The sequence below is a fragment of the Hyla sarda genome, chromosome 7 (assembly GCF_029499605.1).
Source record: "Hyla sarda isolate aHylSar1 chromosome 7, aHylSar1.hap1, whole genome shotgun sequence".
Taxonomy (NCBI): Eukaryota; Metazoa; Chordata; class Amphibia; order Anura; family Hylidae; genus Hyla; species Hyla sarda.
This window is the reverse complement of record NC_079195.1, coordinates 182,867,985-182,887,939: the sequence shown is the minus strand read 5'-3', so window position 1 is coordinate 182,887,939 and position 19,955 is coordinate 182,867,985. Positions and strand designations below refer to the sequence as shown.

The window sequence follows — 19,955 nt, the reverse complement described above, 5'->3', positions numbered from 1 at the left end:
TCCTTATGATTCTATATCAGACAGCATTCTTACCTTCCTCACCATCATCATCCTGACTGCCTGAATTGAGTCACAGTAACATTTTTAGAGCCACTTACCTCTTTAGTCAGCAGGTGAATAACCTCTTCTGTTAGATGCAATATTTTCTGTCTTACATTATCCCCATCTATGTCCACAGGCTGGGAGTCACCAATCTTCTCCGATAAAGTATGTTCAATGCTATTAATATTATGATCTCCCACTAAAAAGAATAAGTATATTAAGTTTCACTGTGGCCCTTTATAATCGCTTTATTTTCACTTTGATTACTCCGATTTCATATTAACACCATGCTTCTACCTCTAAAGGGATTATTTCCAATACAAATAATTATGGAACACTCATTGACAAAAAAGATAATGCAATAAGATAGAAATGTCAGATTGCTAAATGATTACAGATGTGATTTGATCTTGCCACAAGAGGGCATAAAAGTGCTTCCCACACTCCACTATAATAAGGCTCTCAGAGGCTACCTTTGGGTAGTGTATCTCATAGTGGGAGATCATTGACTGTTAGACATGCCTCTACAATGCACTTGAAGACATTATGCCCAGTTGACAGACTTAGAAATCATAATTAGTCTGAAAGAAGCATTATGGTAATTTTGACATATTGCCCGCCATCTTGGTCGTTCTGACGAAGATGTTAGGAGGTGTTGGGAGCTGTGGTTACATGAGGACACACACCCACATACATATGATGAACAGGCTCCAGATAGCCCAGACAGACCATAAGTGAAGAGGATCATTTGATGCGCTGACAACCATGAGCAGCTCCCACAGTTTCCTTGTAAACCATCCAAAAACAGGTGGCATCTTTATTGCAGCTCCTGTTTTTGCCCTGACAATTTTCAGGCATTAAGCAGAAGGAAATTTAGTTTCACGGCACCCATTTAGTGTCCTGCCATTGATAGACAGTCAGTGCCTTCATTTACAGTGGTGTTGTAAAGGAGAAACCTGAACTACTACAGACTTGGATCCATATTGTCTTAACAACAAATCTAAGTCCTGTTTGGAATCCAACAATGGTGATGTTTGAGTATAAACCTTGTGGCAAGCACTTCAATCCTGCCTTTAACTTAGGAGCAATGTACTGATCTGGGGAGCCATCGCATACTACAGTCGGTCACCCCTACTAGTAATACGAGGGACACTGACAGATTAGCAATCCATGCAGGACATCATGTGGCCACATGTGTTGCCTCTCATGGCTCCCAATTGGCATTTTAGCAGAATAATGCTGTTACGCCGAGCGCTCCGGGTCCCCGCTCCTCCCCGGAGCGCTCGCAACATCCTCGCTACTGCAGCGCCCCGGTCAGATCTACTGACTGGGTGCGCTGCGATACCGCCACCAGCCGGGATGCGATTCGCGATGCGGGTGGCGCCCGCTCGCGATGCGCACCCCGGCTCCCGTACCTGACTCGCTCTCCGTCGGTCCTGTCCCGGCGCGCGCGGCCCCGCTCCCTAGGGCGCGCGCGCGCGCCGGGTCTCTGCGATTTAAAGGGCCACTGTTGGTCTAATTAGTGTGTTCACCTGTGCACTCCCTATGTATACCTCACTTCCCCTGCACTCCCTCGCCGGATCTTGTTGCCATCGTGCCAGTGAAAGCGTTTCCTTGTGTGTTCCTAGCCTGTGTTCCAGACCTCCTGCCGTTGCCCCTGACTACGATCCTTGCTGCCTGCCCCGACCTTCTGCTACGTCCGACCTTGCTCTTGTCTACTCCCTTGTACCGCGCCTATCTTCAGCAGTCAGAGAGGTTGAGCCGTTGCTAGTGGATACGACCTGGTTACTACCGCCGCTGCAAGACCATCCCGCTTTGCGGCGGGCTCTGGTGAATACCAGTAGTAACTTAGAACCGGTCCACTAGCACGGTCCACGCCAATCCCTCTCTGGCACAGAGGATCCACCTCCTGCCAGCCGAATCGTGACAGTAGATCCGGCCATGGATCCCGCTGAAGTTCCACTGCCAGTTGTCGCCGACCTCACCACGGTGGTCGCCCAGCAGTCGCAACAGATAGCGCAACAAGGCCACCAGCTGTCTCAACTGACCGTGATGCTACAGCAGCTACTACCACAGCTCCAGCAATCATCTCCTCCGCCAGCTCCTGCACCTCCTCCGCAGCGAGTGGCCGCTTCCGGCCTACGACTATCCTTGCCGGATAAATTTGATGGGGACTCTAAGTTTTGCCGTGGCTTTCTTTCGCAATGTTCCCTGCACTTGGAGATGATGTCGGACCAGTTTCCTACTGAAAGGTCTAAGGTGGCTTTCGTAGTCAGCCTTCTGTCTGGGAAAGCTCTGTCATGGGCCACACCGCTCTGGGACCGCAATGACCCCGTCACTGCCTCTGTACACTCCTTCTTCTCGGAAATTCGAAGTGTCTTTGAGGAACCTGCCCGAGCCTCTTCTGCTGAGACTGCCCTGCTGAACCTGGTCCAGGGTAATTCTTCCGTTGGCGAGTACGCCATCCAATTCCGTACTCTTGCTTCCGAATTATCCTGGAATAATGAGGCCCTCTGCGCGACCTTTAAAAAAGGCCTATCCAGCAACATTAAAGATGTTCTGGCCGCACGAGAAATTCCTGCTAACCTGCATGAACTCATTCATCTAGCCACACGCATTGACATGCGTTTTTCCGAAAGGCGTCAGGAGCTCCGCCAGGATATGGACTTTGTTCGCACGAGGCGTTTTTTCTCCCCGGCTCCTCTCTCCTCTGGTCCTCTGCAATCCGTTCCTGTGCCTCCCGCCGTGGAGGCTATGCAAGTTGACCGGTCTCGCTTGACACCTCAAGAGAGGACACGACGCCGCATGGAGAATCTTTGCCTGTACTGTGCCGGTACCGAACACTTCCTGAAGGATTGTCCTATCCATCCTCCCCGCCTGGAAAGACGTATGCTGACTCCGCACAAAGGTGAGACAGTTCTTGATGTCAACTCTGCTTCTCCACGCCTTACTGTGCCTGTGCGGATATCTGCCTCTACCTTCTCCTTCTCTACTATGGCCTTCTTGGATTCCGGATCTGCAGGAAATTTTATTTTGGCCTCTCTCATCAACAGGTTCAACATCCCGGTGACCAGTCTCGCCAGACCCCTCTACATCAATTGTGTTAACAATGAAAGATTGGACTGTACCGTGCGTTACCGCACGGAGCCCCTCCTAATGTGTATCGGACCTCATCACGAAAAGATTGAGTTTTTGGTCCTCTCCAATTGCACTTCCGAAATTCTCCTTGGACTACCGTGGCTTCAACGCCATTCCCCAACCCTTGATTGGTCCACAGGAGAGATCAAGAGCTGGGGTACTTCTTGTTTCAAGGACTGTCTTAACCCGGTTCCCAGTACTCCCTGCCGTGACCCTGTGGGTCCCCCTGTAACCGGTCTCCCTAAGGCTTATATGGACTATGCTGACGTATTTTGCAAAAAACAAGCTGAGACTTTACCTCCTCACAGGCCTTATGACTGTCCTATTGACCTCCTCCCGGGCACTACTCCACCCCGGGGCAGAATTTATCCTCTGTCCGCCCCAGAGACTCTTGCTATGTCTGAATACATCCAGGAAAATTTAAAAAAGGGGTTTATCCGCAAATCCTCCTCTCCTGCCGGAGCTGGATTTTTCTTTGTGTCCAAAAAAGATGGCTCCCTACGTCCTTGCATTGATTACCGCGGACTTAATAAAATCACGGTAAAGAACCGCTACCCCCTACCTCTTATCTCAGAACTCTTTGATCGCCTTCAAGGTGCCCACATCTTTACCAAACTGGACTTAAGAGGTGCTTATAATCTCATCCGCATCAGGGAGGGGGACGAATGGAAAACTGCATTTAACACCAGAGATGGACACTTTGAGTATCTAGTCATGCCCTTTGGCCTGTGCAACGCCCCTGCCGTCTTCCAAGACTTTGTTAATGAAATTTTTCGTGATCTCTTATATTCCTGTGTTGTTGTGTATCTGGACGATATTCTGATTTTTTCTGCCAACTTAGAAGAACATCGCCAGCATGTCCGCATGGTTCTTCAGAGACTTCGAGACAATCAACTTTATGCCAAAATGGAGAAATGTCTGTTTGAATGTCAATCTCTTCCTTTCCTAGGATACTTGGTCTCTGGCCAGGGACTACAAATGGACCCAGATAAACTCTCTGCCGTCTTAGATTGGCCACGCCCCTCCGGACTCCGTGCTATCCAACGTTTTTTGGGGTTCGCCAATTATTACAGACAATTTATTCCACATTTTTCCACTATTGTGGCTCCTATCGTGGCTTTAACCAAGAAGAATGCCAATCCTAAGTCCTGGTCTCCCCAAGCGGAAGACGCATTTAAACGGCTCAAGTCTGCCTTTTCTTCTGCTCCCGTGCTCTCCAGACCTGACCCATCTAAACCCTTCCTATTGGAGGTTGATGCCTCCTCAGTGGGAGCTGGAGCGGTCCTTCTACAAAAAAATTCTTCCGGGCATGCTGTTACTTGTGGGTTTTTTTTCTAGGACCTTCTCTCCGGCGGAGAGGAACTACTCCATCGGGGATCGAGAACTACTGGCCATTAAATTGGCACTTGAGGAATGGAGGCATCTGCTGGAGGGATCAAAATTTCCAGTTATCATTTACACCGATCACAAGAATCTCTCCTATCTCCAGTCTGCCCAACGGCTGAATCCTCGCCAGGCCAGGTGGTCGTTGTTCTTTGCCCGTTTTAACTTTGAAATTCATTTTCGCCCTGCCGACAAGAACATTAGGGCCGATGCTCTCTCTCGTTCCTCGGATGCCTCGGAAGTAGAGGTCTCTCCGCAACACATCATTCCTCCTGACTGTCTGATCTCCACTTCTCCAGCCTCCATCAGGCAAACTCCTCCAGGGAAGACCTTCGTTTCTCCACGCCAACGTCTCGGGATTCTCAAATGGGGTCACTCCTCCCACCTCGCAGGCCATGCGGGCATCAAAAAGTCCTTGCAACTCATCTCTCGTTTCTATTGGTGGCCGACTCTGGAGACGGATGTTGTTGATTTTGTGCGGGCCTGTACTGTCTGTGCCCGGGATAAGACTCCTCGCCAGAAGCCTGCTGGTCTCCTTCATCCTCTGCCTGTTCCCGAACAGCCTTGGTCTCTGATTGGTATGGACTTTATTACAGACTTACCCCCATACCGTGGCAACACTGTTGTTTGGGTGGTCGTTGATCGATTTTCCAAGATGGCACATTTTATTCCTCTTCCTGGTCTTCCTTCAGCGCCTCAGTTAGCAAAACAATTTTTTGTACACATTTTTCGTCTTCACGGTTTGCCCACGCAGATCGTCTCGGATAGAGGCGTCCAATTCGTGTCAAAATTCTGGAGGGCTCTCTGTAAACAACTCAAGATTAAATTAAACTTCTCTTCTGCTTATCATCCTCAATCCAATGGGCAAGTAGAAAGAATTAACCAGGTCCTGGGTGACTATTTACGGCATTTTGTTTCCTCCCGCCAGGATGACTGGGCAGATCTTCTACCATGGGCCGAATTCTCGTACAACTTCAGAGTCTCTGAATCTTCTGCTAAATCCCCATTTTTCGTGGTGTACGGCCGTCACCCTCTTCCCCCCCTCCCTACTCCCTTGCCCTCTGGTTTGCCCGCTGTGGATGAAGTGACTCGTGATCTTTCCACCATATGGAAAGAGACCCAAAATTCTCTTTTACAGGCTTCATCTCGCATGAAAAAGTTTGCCGATAAGAAAAGAAGAGCTTCCCCCATTTTTGCTCCCGGAGACAAGGTATGGCTCTCCGCTAAATATGTCCGCTTCCGTGTCCCCAGTTACAAACTGGGACCACGCTATCTGGGTCCTTTCAAAATCTTGTGCCAAATGAATCCTGTCTCTTACAAACTTCTTCTTCCTCCTTCTCTTCGTATTCCCAATGCCTTTCATGTCTCTCTCCTTAAACCACTCATCATCAACCGTTTCTCTCCCAAACTTGTTTCTCCCACTCCTGTTTCCGGTTCTTCTGACATCTTCTCCGTGAAGGAGATACTGGCCTCCAAGACGGTCAGAGGGAAAAAAATTTTTTTGGTTGATTGGGAGGGCTGTGGTCCTGAAGAGAGATCCTGGGAACCTGAGGACAACATCCTAGACAAAAGTCTGGTCCTCAGGTTCTCAGGCTCCAAGAAGAGGGGGAGACCCAAGGGGGGGTACTGTTACGCCGAGCGCTCCGGGTCCCCGCTCCTCCCCGGAGCGCTCGCAACATCCTCGCTACTGCAGCGCCCCGGTCAGATCTACTGACCGGGTGCGCTGCGATACCGCCCCCAGCCGGGATGCGATTCGCGATGCGGGTGGCGCCCGCTCGCGATGCGCACCCCGGCTCCCGTACCTGACTCGCTCTCCGTCGGTCCTGTCCCGGCGCGCGCGGCCCCGCTCCCTAGGGCGCGCGCGCGCCGGGTCTCTGCGATTTAAAGGGCCACTGCGCCACTGATTGGCGCAGTTGGTCTAATTAGTGTGTTCACCTGTGCACTCCCTATGTATACCTCACTTCCCCTGCACTCCCTCGCCGGATCTTGTTGCCATCGTGCCAGTGAAAGCGTTTCCTTGTGTGTTCCTAGCCTGTGTTCCAGACCTCCTGCCGTTGCCCCTGACTACGATCCTTGCTGCCTGCCCCGACCTTCTGCTACGTCCGACCTTGCTCTTGTCTACTCCCTTGTACCGCGCCTATCTTCAGCAGTCAGAGAGGTTGAGCCGTTGCTAGTGGATACGACCTGGTTACTACCGCCGCTGCAAGACCATCCCGCTTTGCGGCGGGCTCTGGTGAATACCAGTAGTAACTTAGAACCGGTCCACTAGCACGGTCCACGCCAATCCCTCTCTGGCACAGAGGATCCACCTCCTGCCAGCCGAATCGTGACAAATGCTCGCCTACACAGCAAGGGTTTCCCAGGAACGTCTTAACCAGACTGCAACACTTGCTTGGCCTGCACGGTGGCCAGATTTTTTGGCAAATGAGTGTCATCTTGTATTCAGGCTCAGGGCTAGTTCTGCCTATAGGCAAAATAGGCAGCTGCCTAGAGTGCCCTCTTGATGGGGGAGCCACTCTTCCCACTGCAAGAAAGTTAGTAGCCAGCATCCGAAGCACCCCACAGTCACACTCCCCTTCCCCCGTTACCATAAAAAAAAGCATTCCTCTGCCTGCTGGAGGAGCCCAGTGCCACCTCCGAAAATACAGGCAGGTCAGGTCCATCCAGCATCCTGACATTGCATGTGCCTCCATACATCCGCCCCGAACCATAACCCCAGTAGTAAAGTGATTACATGAGGAGGAGGTTTGATACAGTGTGTCACCCCAGTAGTAAGGAGATTACATGAGGAGGAGGTTTGATACAGTGTGTCACCCCAGTAGTAAGGAGATTACATGAGGAGGAGGTTTGTTACAGTGTGTCACCCCAGTAATAGATTACATGAGGAGGAGGTTTGTTACAGTGTGTCACCCCAGTAGTAAGATAAGGCGTGTCAAGGGGTGGCAAAAATCCTTTCGTCTAGGGTGGCAAAAATCCTTGCACCAGCCCTGTCCAGACAAGTTGTGGACCAACATGGTACTAGATCCTTCTTTTTAATTGTATAGCTTTTCCCAATAAACATATCCTTTCAATCTAATAATGGAATTACTTACATTCATTATTATCTCATTCACACATATAAAGTTTAATTTGATTCCAACAACTTATTCATTATTTCTTTTTGTCAATATGTGTATATATGATCCGTGCATAGCCTTTGCCTGAGAAGTCAGAGGGGATCAGCCACAGGCTAAGCACTAACTGGCTGCCTTTTCTATAGAACATACCTACTTGGTTGCCCATCATGATGTCCTTGTACAGATCTTTATGTTTTTCTACATATTTCCACTCCTCTGTTGTGAAACAGATCATGATGTCCTCATATCTTATAGGAACCTGATACACACAATGATACATATATCATCAAGACTCCTCCCTTGGTATTAGTGCCAAATTATTTCTCCTGATTCCCGGCAGTGCTCACCTCTCCAGTCAACAGCTGGGTGATCTTGTTGGCGACGTCTAGGATCCGCTGACTGATCCATCTGTGTTGTTTTAATGATGGAGTGGCAGTATGAGCCCCACATGGCATCTGTTGACTGCTCCTTCCTAAACAGCCTCCAAACTTCTTCATAAGAATGTAATCCTATATATTACAAAACTACATGTAAATTGGGTAAGATAAGGTTAAATGGGCACTCTCATTAAAACAAATTTTTGCTATTGCACTCCTTATGGTAAATAAAAAATATTTCTATTATACTTTGTTTAAAAAAAAAATGAAGTTTTCTATATTTTATTTGTGCTTAAAAAAGCTCAAGAGCACATTTTCCCCATCTCATACACAGACTTAGGACTGAGGTCCAAACACAGGAAGTGCAGCCTGGAGTGCTGAGGGGGGGTCCAACAACAGCATATGTCAGTTAAGTGTGAGAGGAGCTATCATTGGATGAGGCTGGACACACCCCCCTCAGCACTCCAGGCTGCACTTTCCGTGTTTGGACTTTGGTCCCAAGTCTGTGTATAAGATGGGGGGGGGGGGGGAATGTGCTCTTGAGCTTTTTTAAGCACAAATAAAACATAGAGAACTTCATTTTTTTTTAACAAAGTACATTAGAAATATTTTTTATTTACCATAAGGAGTGCAATAGCAATTTGTTTTAATGAGAGTTACCGTTTAAGCAAATATTTAGGTTTATGTGAAAAAACTGGACTTGATAAGAATTGGAGATGCCAAAAAAAATGAGATGTCCCATAGATTTTCCATCTCAAATACAGTCTTCAATAATATGGACTTGAGATATCATCAGGGTGGCTTAGGGTATGTTCACATGGCGAAATGTCTGTGCGGAATTCAGCTAGAATATTCCGCACAGGCATTCCACTGCAGCAAAGTCCAATTGATTTTAATGGGATTCTGCTGCACTGTGCACATGGGGGAACTCCGGCTTGTCTATTCTTTCTGCGGATTCTGCTCGGAAATGCCCCATCTATAAGACAGCACATTTCCGAGCGGTCCTGAATGTTGGCACATTTTCGGGGGCTTGAACCTGGCCTTACTTTGACAGTGCTAAATGACAAGGAATGAACTTTGTGCTGACTGACAAATTTACTCCCTAAAAACATCCAGCTGGATGTTGATAAAAACAGTGTTAGTATAGGATTAATTCATCTTATAAAACCATTATATTTTTGCAGAGGCTGGAGATGCCCTTTAATACTAAAAATATCATGTTGGACATTTTACTTGGGATTAGAGATGAGCTAAACCACCAAGGTCCGCTTCTGGGGTTTTGCTATGACAGCCACCAAATGAGTATCAGATTTGATGGCTGATTCGCTGTGCATCGCCACTTACCGCCAAGCGCCATACAGTGAACATTGTATAATTTAACATATAGTAGTCCCTAATCTCTATGGGTAGCCTCCTTAAGAACAAAAGGTGCACCAGCTTGTGGCACAAGTTCTGCTCTTGAGCTGGGCCTATACAGCTTCAGTTCCCGTTTGCACTGAGGAAGAATGTTCTATTCTTCCTACCGGAGTTCTCTGGCCTGGGCACGAGAGAACTCAGCCCAGCAAGTATAAGTAAGTGGTTAGACTTCAGAGCCAGAAGCAGGGAGGTCATGCAATAGTAACTCCCATAGACTTTATCGGGAGTTGTGCTGGCGATAAAATGCTGGTAAGAAAGACCAGGGTGTCCACCAGAACATCTGCACGGAATCATTGTAGGATCAGAGAGGTGATTAAGGCTAGGTTCAGACTACGTAATCTCCGGGCAGAAAATTTACGCCCAGAGATTCCGAGTGCGGCCAGCGCCAGCTGAATCAGGCGCTAGGACCGCGCGGACACTGCAGTCTCCAATAGACTGCAATGTGTTCCGCGCGGATTTCCGCCTGAAGAAAGAGCACCGCCTTTCTTCAGGCGGAAATTTCCAAGCGGAGTGTCCGTTCACATATTCCGCTTCACAAATTCCGAAGTGTGAATTTGTGAACGGAAAATCATGCACTACACTATACATTTTAGAAAGCGGAATTTCCGCCCACAATTTCAAAGCAAAATTGCAGGAGGAAATTCCGTAGTCTGAACCTAGCCTAAAGGTTTTGAAGCTTTTGAAAAGAGAGAGTCCAAGGGACCCCATTTACCCATTGGGATGTTTCATTTTTTTTACTTACATTTCCAGTAAGTAGACATCTGAGTTCAATGAAGAGAATTAAAACATTTTCCATCTCTTGACTTACGCTCCTTCACATTGAATTCCAGATGATCAGGTACACAGGGGATGCATTGTCTTTGTAGAATTCAGTCACTGGACCTCAACCTAAAATTGAAGGTAAAATATTGTAACTATGTCCACACTGCAGAGTTTCTGCTATTCTGCTCAAATTCCCCCCGGAAAAGTTGACTGCGGATTTTTTACAGTTTTGTGGAATTTGAGCAGAATCCCTGTCCCTTTAAAACACAGATTCCACTCAAATTCAGAGTCCCATTCGTCTCTGAACGGAATTTCACAAAAACTAAGACATGTACTATAATTTTGCGTAATCCAGAATGTGGACATTCCACCGTGGAAATTCCACTGTGTGAATGGGACAGTGGAATCCCTATTGAAGTTAATGTGCAATAAAATTTGCGAAATGTAAGTGCAGAATTTTTCTGCTTTATTCTTTGCGGACATTCAGCTGTCTGAACATGGCCTTAGGCTGAATTTGTTTCTGCCACTTTGCTGAGTAGTGGTAAGAATATTTGGGTACTAATACCATCTTAGGCTATGTTCACATGGCTTAAATTTTTCAAAATAGTCACCCAGAAATCACAGGCGGATATTATGCAAAAGCTGTGGCCGCTTGAAAATGCGCCGTCTCCATAGATGGTAATGCATTTCCGAGCAGATTCCGCCCAAAAAAATTTCCGTGTGGACATTCGCCCCAGGCTGGGGCTGCTCAGTATCGCAAGCCAATGCCAGCAGTCTTTTCACTTACAAAACTTGCTTACAACTTCACAGAAGCAAAAATCCCCCACGTGCGCCAAATTTATCACACGCAACTTGGCATGTGCACATAACTTGAGTCTGGTAAGTTAGTTTAAGGGTGCATTCACACGTGCATATTTTCTGCTGCAGATCTGCTGCAGGTTTGCTTTAGCAGATTTTGCTGCCCATTGCTGCCCATTAAAGTCAATGGGCAGCAAAATCTGCAGCAGCAAATCTGCTGCAGATCTGCAGCAAAAATAGGCACGTGTGAACACACCCTAAGGGTGCATTCACACGGGCGTATTTGTCAGCGGATCCGCAGCTGCGGATCCGCTGACAAAGGCCCCTAAAGTGCTGCCCTCTTTGTGCCTGCTAATAGCGGCAATCCGCCGCTACCAGCAGACACACTGTGAAGTGTGAGTCGCAGTGTATCCGCACATCCCGCACATCGCGGCCGCTCCCCCGGCTCCCTGAGCTACACAGAGAGCGGCCGCAATGTGTGCGAGTACACTGCAGGGTAACTCGCACATCGCAGTGTGTCTACTGGTAGCGGCGGAGGGCAGCACTTTAGGGGCCTTTGTCAGCGTATCCGCAGCTGCGGATCCGCTGACAAATACACCCGTGCAAATGCACCCTAAGGGTACGTTCCCACACGGCGTATTTGCTGCGTATTTGCTGCTGCGTATTTTATTTTCCCTGTTGAAGTCAATGGGTAGGAAAATACGCAGCACCAAATACGCAGCAAAATACGCCGTGTGGGAACCTACCCTTAGGGTGCATTCCCACGTGGCGTATTTTGCTGCATATTTGCTGCGTATTTGCTGCTGCATATTTTATTTTCCCTGTTGAAGTCAATGGGTAGGAAAATACGCAGCACCAAATACGCAGCAAATACGCAGCAAAATACGCCGTATGGGAACCTACCCTTAGGGTGCATTCCCACGTGGCGTGTTTTGCTGCATATTTGCTGCGTATTTTGCTGCATATTTGCTGCCTATTTGCTGCTGCATATTTTCCTACCCATTGACTTCAATGGGAAAATAAAATACGCAGCAGCAAATACGCAGCAAATACGCCAGGTGGGAATGTACCCTTATACACACACAGTGATAAATCTTCCGCAACTTTGTTATATAAACTGCAATGGCCTGAGGGTTTTGCCTGCAACTTTTTCCCCATAGGGAACCATGAACAATCATGCACTGATGTTACTATGGCTCATAAGTGACCCAAAGTTGTGAGTAACCTTAATGAGAAATGTGATCTTAATTTGTAACTATTAAAAACTATGTCAATATTTTTTGTAGACTCTGTAAAGTGAAAGTACAAGACAAGGACAAAAAAAAGCTGTTTTCTCTCCCCCTCCTCCAAATTTACAGTCATTTTAACTACACTCAGAAGTTACCGAAAAAGCTCTGTTTTAGATTGAATTTTTCTTTATCTCCCCTGAAACATGCGACTTACCTGAGGTTAGGGTTGTCACCTGGCCGGTATTTTACCGTCACAGACGGTATTTTGGCCACCCTGCCTGTATTTTTATATTAAAAATACCGTCAATGCACTTATACTCCCGGAATGTTGCACTATATACTATACCAGTGTTTCCCAAACAGAGCGCCTCCAGCTGATACAAAACTACAACTCCCAGCATGCCCGGACAGCCAACGGCTGTCCGGGCATGCTGGGAGTTGTAGTTTTGCAACAGCTGGAGGCACCGCCGGTTGGGAAACATTGACATTTACTACTATATAGTCCAACATGCTGGGAGTTGTAGTTTTGCAACAGCTGGAGGCACCGCCGGTTGGGAAACATTGACATATACTACTATATAGTCCAACATGCTGGGAGTTGTAGTTTTGCAACAGCTGGAGGCACCGCCGGTTGGGAAACATCGACATATACTACTATATAGTCCAACATGCTGGGAGTTGTAGTTTTGCAACAGCTGGAGGCACCGCCGGTTGGGAAACATTGACATATACTACTATATAGTCCAACATGCTGGGAGTTGTAGTTTTTGTTTGGGGCAGCTGCTGAGCCACAGGCTGTATCAGGGCATGCTGGGTGTTGTAGTTAGTAACTAACTGCAACTCCCAGATTTAAATAAAAAAAAAAGTGATCAAAAAGTCACATCAAAACGAAAACTATACTGTTAAAAACTACAGATCGGGGTGGAAAAAATGAGCCCTCACACAGGCCCGTATAAGGAGAAATAATAAAATTATAGGGGTCAGAATTAGAGATGAGCGAACTTACAGTAAATTCGATTCGTCACGAACTTCACGGCTCGGCGGTTGCTGACTTTTCCTGCATAAATTAGTTCAGCTTTCCGGTGCTCCGGTGGGCTGGAAAAGGTGGATACAGTCCTAGGAAAGAGTGTCCTAGGACTGTATCCACCTTTTTCCAGCCCACGAGAACACCGGAAAGCTGAACTAATTAATGCAGGAAAAGTCATCAACTGCCGAGCCGAGAAGTTTGTGACGAATCGAATTTGCTGAAAGTCAGAATAGGACAAAACTTCCCCCGCATATATGTATCCTGTGAAGTTACGCATATATAATTAATTATACAAATAAACATGGCCGGTATTTTTTTTTTTTTGCAAGAAAGGTGGCAACTCTACCTGAGGTCCATGGCTGCGGAAGCTGAAAGAGATCTTTCCTATAGTAGATATCCTGACCTGGATTACATGTGGCACATACAAGGTATATATCCAAACTCAATGGCAAACTGTATGGGCGTGTGTGTCTGTGTGCAAAGCATGTGTCTATACCCCCCGACCCCCCCGGCACCTGTCTATGCTTAGAGGGGTGGGCGGGTGACACTATAAATAGGAGGAAGATCCATTCTGTACGACTCTCCTTATGTTCTTTATGTTAAGTATCCTATACAAATATATTTGTACTTATATGCTTAGGAGCTTTCCTATGGTTAGGTATCTTTGTGAATATTCATTGCATTAGTTGACGTTAGTTAGAACATTTCTTTAACCCCTTAAGGACTCTGGGTTTTTCCGTTTTTGCATTTTCGTTTTTTGCTCCTTGCCTTTAAAAAAAATCATAACTCTTTCAATTTTGCACCTAAAAATCCATATTATGGCTTATTTTTTGCGCCACCAATTCTACTTTGTAATGACATCAGTCATTGTGCCCAAAAATCTACGGTGAAACGGAAAAAAAATCATTGTGAGACAAAATTGAAGAAAAAACGCCATTTTGTAACTTTTGGGGGCTTCCGTTTCTACGCAGTGGATATTTCGGTAAAAATGACACCTTATCTTTATTCTGTAGGTCCATACGGTTAAAATAATACCCTACTTATATAGGTTTGATTTTGTCACACTTCTGGAAAAAATCATAACTACATGCAGGAAAATGTATACGTTTAAAAATGTCATCTTCTGACCCCTATAACTTTTTTATTTTTCCATGTACAGGGCGGTATGAGGACTCATTTTTTGCGCCGTGATCTGAAGTTTTTATCGGTATGATTTTTGTTTTGATCGGACTTTTTGATCACTTTTTATTCATTTTTTAATGGTATAAAAAGTGACCAAAATACGCTTTTTTGGACTTTGGAATTTTCTTGCGCGTACGCCATTGACCGTGCGGTTTAATTAATGATATATTTTTATAGTTCGGACATTTACGCACGCGGTGATACCACAAATTTTTATATTTATTTTTATTTACACTGTTTTATTTTTTTTATGGGAAAAGGGGGGTGATTCAAACTTTTATTAGGGAAGGGGTTAAATGACCTTTATTGACACTTTTTTTTACTTTTTTTTTGCAGTGTTATAGCTCCCATAGGGACCTATAACTCTTCACCCACTGATCTCCTATGCTGATCACTGGCTTGACTGCTCCTGCCTGGATCTCAGGCACGGAGCAGTCATTCGTCGATCAGACACCGAGGAGGCAGGTAAGGTCCCTCCCGGTGTCCTGTAAGCTGTTCGGGATACCGCGATTTCACTGCGGCGGTCCCGAACAGCCCGACTGACTAGCCGGGATACTTTCGCTTTAGAAGCGGCGGTCAGCTTTGACCGCCCCTTCTAAAGGGTTAATACCGCACATCACCGCGATCGGCGATGTGTGGTATTAGCCGCGGGTCCTGGCCGTTGATGAGTGACGCGGGAGCCGGCACAGGACGTGAATATACGTCCTGCGTCGTTAAAGGGGTACTCTGGTGGAAAACATTTTTTTTTTTTTAATCAACTGGTGCCAGAAAGTTAAACAGATTTGTAAATTACTTATATTAAAAAAGCTTTACCCTTCTATTTCTTTTTAGCAGCTGTATGCTACAGAGGGAATTCTTTTCTTTTTGAATTTCTTTTTTGTCTTGTTCAAAGTGCTCTCTGCTGACACCTCGGTCTGTGTCAGGAACTGTCCAGAGCAGCATAGGTTTGCAATGGGGATTTTCTCCTGCTCTGGACAGTTCCTGATATGGGCATCAGGTGTCAGCAGAGAGCACTGTGGACCAATTTCTTCTGTAGCATAAAGCTGCTAAAAAGTACTGGAAGAGTAAAGATTTTTGGACCAGACAAAAGAGAATTTCAAAAAGAAAAGAATTTCTTCTGTAGCATACAGCTGCTAAAAAGTACTGGAAGAGTAAAGATTTTTGGACCAGACAAAAGAGAATTTCAAAAAGAAAAGAAATTCTTCTGTAGCATACAGCTGCTAAAAAGTATTGGAAGAGTAAAGATTTTTGGACCAGGCAAAAGACAATTTCAAAAAGAAAAGAATTTCTTCTGTAGCATACAGCTGCTAAAAAGTAGCCTGGAACCAGTTTCTTTAAAAAAAAAGATATATTTTCCACCGGAGTACCCCTTTAACGGCGCAACCTTGTTTTGGCCTTGGAGACACAACTTTTTCTTGTGTTTTGTCTTTTTCCTCTTTGCCTTTTAAAATAAAAAAATGCTTAAAAGTTTTCTCCTGCAGGGCCATATAAGGGACCAAATGTACTTTGTAATGACATCATTTATTTAACCACAAAATGATTTTGCAACTTTTGGGGGGGGTTTCGTTTCTTTGCAGTGCGCTTTATGGTTAAAATTACACGTTGCGTTTACACGGTGGAAAATCTGCACGGAATTCACTGTGTGAATTTTTCGCACAGAATTCTGCGTGGATTTATTGCGGAATCTGCACAAACTATCATTGTTTAGTTTATTTTAAAAACCTTTTTTACAGAGACCCCCGCAGCCGGGGGTACTACTACTCTCATTCTCTGTTCCATGTTGGAAGTAGTAGTAGTAGTAAAGGGGCTGAAGGATTGATCGCATTGGGTTTCACTTCTGAAACCCGATGTGATCAAAAGTTATTAACCGGGGTAGCGGGCAGCATATCAGCCACACCGCTCCCCAGTGATGTATTTTTTACTGTCAAAAATTCATATTCAAATAACCAGCTGGGAGCCCTGAATGGCCGGCACCAGGTATTCAAAGCTCCCGGCGGGGTTTTTTAAATTCTATGGTGCGGATCATGGTTTTTAATATAGATGGCCGGCCGGGGATAGCGGCGCAATGCAACCCACTTCCTCGGCAGGAGCCATCTCTCCTACTACAGCTCCCATCATGGAACAGACACTGCGAGGTGGCTGCGAAAAAAAGATGCGGAATCCATGTGAACATTTCCACACTTATTCCACATCAATTCCGCATCTTTTTAACATCTGCAGAATTCTGCACCGAACCAATGCGCATGCAGAATTCATGCAGATGTGTGGAATTTACGTCGTGTGAACGCAACCTTATTCTGTGGGTGAGTACAATTACTCTAGTACCCAATTTATAAAGGTTTTGTTTAAAGGGGTACTCCGGCGCTAAGACATCTTATCCCCTATCCAAAGGATAGGGGATAAGATGCCTGATCGCGGGGGTCCCGCCGCTGGAGACCCCCGTGATCTTGCACGCACAACCCCATTAGAATCAGTCCCCGGAGCACGTTCGCTTTGGGTCTGATTACTGGCGATCATGGGGGCTGGAGCATTGTGACGTCACGGCCCCGCCCCCCGTGTGATGACACGCTCCGCCCCCTCAATGCAACCCTATGTGAGGGGGCGTGACAGCTACTCCGGGGACTGATTCTAACAGGGTCTGATTCTAACGGGGGGCTGTGTGCAAGATCACGGGGGTCCCCAGTGGCGGGACCTGCGCGATCAGGCATCTTATCCCCTATCCTTTGGATAGGGGATAAGATGTCTTAGCGCCGGAGTACCCCTTTAATTTTACTACTTTAAAAAAAAATTACTTTTTCTAAGAAAATAGGTATGCCTAAAATTGTCCTCTTCTGATCCCTCTAACACAGTGTTTCCCAAACAGGGTGCCTCCAGATGTTGCAAAACTACAACTCCCAGCATGCCTGGACAGCCTTTGGCTGTCCAGGCATGCTGGGAGTTGTAGTTTTGCAACACCTGGAGGCACCCTGGTTGGGAAACACTGCTCTAACATTTTAATTTTTCTGTCTACAGGGCTGTATGAGGGCTTATTTTTTGTGCCATTTTTGTTTTGATGGGACTTTTTGATGAAATAAAGGAGATCTCTGGCAAAAATTAACTTATTGTAGCTGATGGCGGATGGTGCGACCACTGGGGCAATCACCGGGACGGGACCCAGCGTTCCTCACTGAGAGTCCAGTCATGGAGATCATGGTGGGTCTCAGTGGTCGGACCCCCAGCAATCAGTTATCCTGTGGATAGGGGATAAGTTAAAGGGGTACTCCGGTGAAAACCTTTTTCTTTTAAATCAACTGGTGGCAGAAAGTTAAACATATTTGTAAATTACTTCTATTAAAAAATCTTAATCCTTCCAGTACTTATTAGCTGCTGAATGCTACAGAGGAAATATCTTTCTTTTTGGAACACTGATGACATCACGAGCACAGTGCTCTCTGCTGACATCTCTGTCCATTTTAGCAACCATGCATAGCAGATGCATAGCAGATGTATGCTAAGGGAAGCATGGTGGCTCAGTGGTTAGCACTGCTGCCTTGCAGTGCTGGGGACTTGGGTTCAAATCCCACTAAGGACAACAATAAATAAAGCGTTATTATAATAACGTCAGCAGAGAGAACTGTGCTCGTGATGTCATCAGAGAGCATTCCAAAAAGAAAAGAATTTCCTCTGTAGTATTCAGCAACTAATAAGTACAGGAAGGATTAAGATTTTTTACTAGAAGTAATTTACAAATATGTTTAACTTTCTGCCACCAGTTGATTTAAAAGAAAAAAGGTTTTCACCGGAGTACCCCTTTAATTCACGCTGAAGTACTTAATTTTTTTGTGATTTATGAAGTGATTAAAAATCATACATCTGGATATTTTGGTATTTTTTTTTTTTTTTTACATTTACGCCATTGACCATGTAGATACATTAAAGAGGTACTCCGGTGGGGAAAAAAAAATTCTAATCAACTGGTGCAAGAAAGTTAAACAGATTTGTAAATTTCTTCTATTAAAAAATCTTAACCCTTCTAGTTTTTTTAACTTATTTTCTGTCTGACCACAGTGCTCTATACTGACTCTGTCCATGTCAGGAACTGTCTAGAGCAGGAGAGATTTTCTATGGGGATATGATTCTAATCTGGACAGTTCCTGAGACGGACAGAGGTGTCAGCCACTGTGGTCAGACAGAAAAGAAATTCACAAATTTCTCTGTTTTATACAGTAGCTAATAAGTACTGGAAGGATTAAGATTTTTTTTAATAGAAGTCATTTACAAATCTGTTTAACTTTTAGGCACCAGTTGATTTGAAAACATTTGTTTTCTACTTGTTTCCACCGGAGTTCCCCTTTAACATTATATTTTAATAGTTGGATCATTTCCGCATGCAGCGATACCAAAAATATTTGATACATTTTTTTGCCTTCAGCTGTTGCAAAACTACAACTCTCAGCATGCCTAGACAGGCTTTGAACCAGTGTTCACATTTTTACAAACCTGCCAATTTCGGGGGATTACAATGTCCAATAAAAGTGCGAAAAAGCTCTTGAATATACATACGTTTTTATGAGCTCTAGGCTACGTTCACACAGCAGATTTCCAAGCAGATCTGGAAGAAAAATCCACTCTTAGGGTGCGTTCCCACAGGGCGTATATGCAGCGTATTTGACACTGCGCAAAATTTGTGGCAGCAGCGGGAAATACGCTGCGTATTCCTTGCTCTCTATACACACAGGGCTTTCCGGCGGCTGCCCTATGCGTGTAGTGAGTTTTGGAGGCGGGGCCGTGTGCCGGCGTGACTGTGACGTGCGGCTCCGCCTCCAAAACTCACTGCACACACTGTGTGTACAGTGAGCAAGGAATACGCAGTGTATTTCCCGCTGCTGCCATAAATTTTGCGCAGCGTCAAATACGCTGCGTATACGCCCTGTGGGAATGCACCTTAAAATTCCTGCAGAGTCCCAAAGGCATTTCCTGCACACAGCTTAATTTCCGCGGTGGAAACACCTGCCATGAAAATTGACACGTCAGTTCTTTCTGTGGAATCGGCTCGGGACTGCACTGCTGTCTATGGAGACAGTGCATTTCCGAGCGGTCCTAGCTCCGGCATGTTCTGCCAGAGTCCGCTGTCTACAAAATAACCGCCTGGAAATTTTCCGGCCAGACCTTTCACCGAGTAAACATAGCATCACGCGTACAAAAAATTCTACTGAATATAAAAAAAAATTGGGTTTTGGTCAGTTTTTCTGAGCGGTAAGCTGGTTGAGGATGTATTCACACGACAGAATTTCCACTTGCGGAATTCCAACTCAAATTAAAGCCCATAGACTTCTATGGGATTCCGCACTCCCTTTCACACGTCTGGGGGTGTGGAATCCCATAGAAGTCTATGGGCTTTGAGGCGGAATTCCGCAGGTGGAAAATCTGCTGCCTGAATACACCCTAAGGGTACGTTCACACGAGTGGATTTACAGCGTATTTTACGCTGCGGATCCGCTGGTGA

The 19,955-nt window shown here is 45.9% G+C and overlaps 1 protein-coding gene across 11 annotated transcripts in view; it reads right to left on the bottom strand.

Moving 5' to 3' along the window:
* The window catches only part of LOC130282806 (zinc finger protein 501-like), a 53,314-nt gene that overhangs the window by 12,824 nt on the left and 20,535 nt on the right, over positions 1–19,955 (bottom strand). For 4 of the 11 annotated variants that reach the window (XM_056531580.1, XM_056531582.1, XM_056531585.1 and 1 more), the window contains exons 2-5: positions 10,215–10,360; positions 8,027–8,188; positions 7,830–7,938; positions 99–241 (exon numbers count right to left, since the gene is read on the bottom strand). In XM_056531580.1, coding sequence (XP_056387555.1) covers positions 99–241; positions 7,830–7,938; positions 8,027–8,188; positions 10,215–10,268 — 468 coding nt within the window. In that variant the 5' untranslated portion in view covers positions 10,269–10,360. Of the gene's footprint in view, positions 1–98; positions 242–7,829; positions 7,939–8,026; positions 8,189–10,214; positions 10,361–13,634; positions 13,692–19,012; positions 19,085–19,955 lie in introns of those variants that run through there. The other 7 variants (XM_056531588.1, XM_056531586.1, XM_056531581.1 and 4 more) reach the window with 6 other exon arrangements.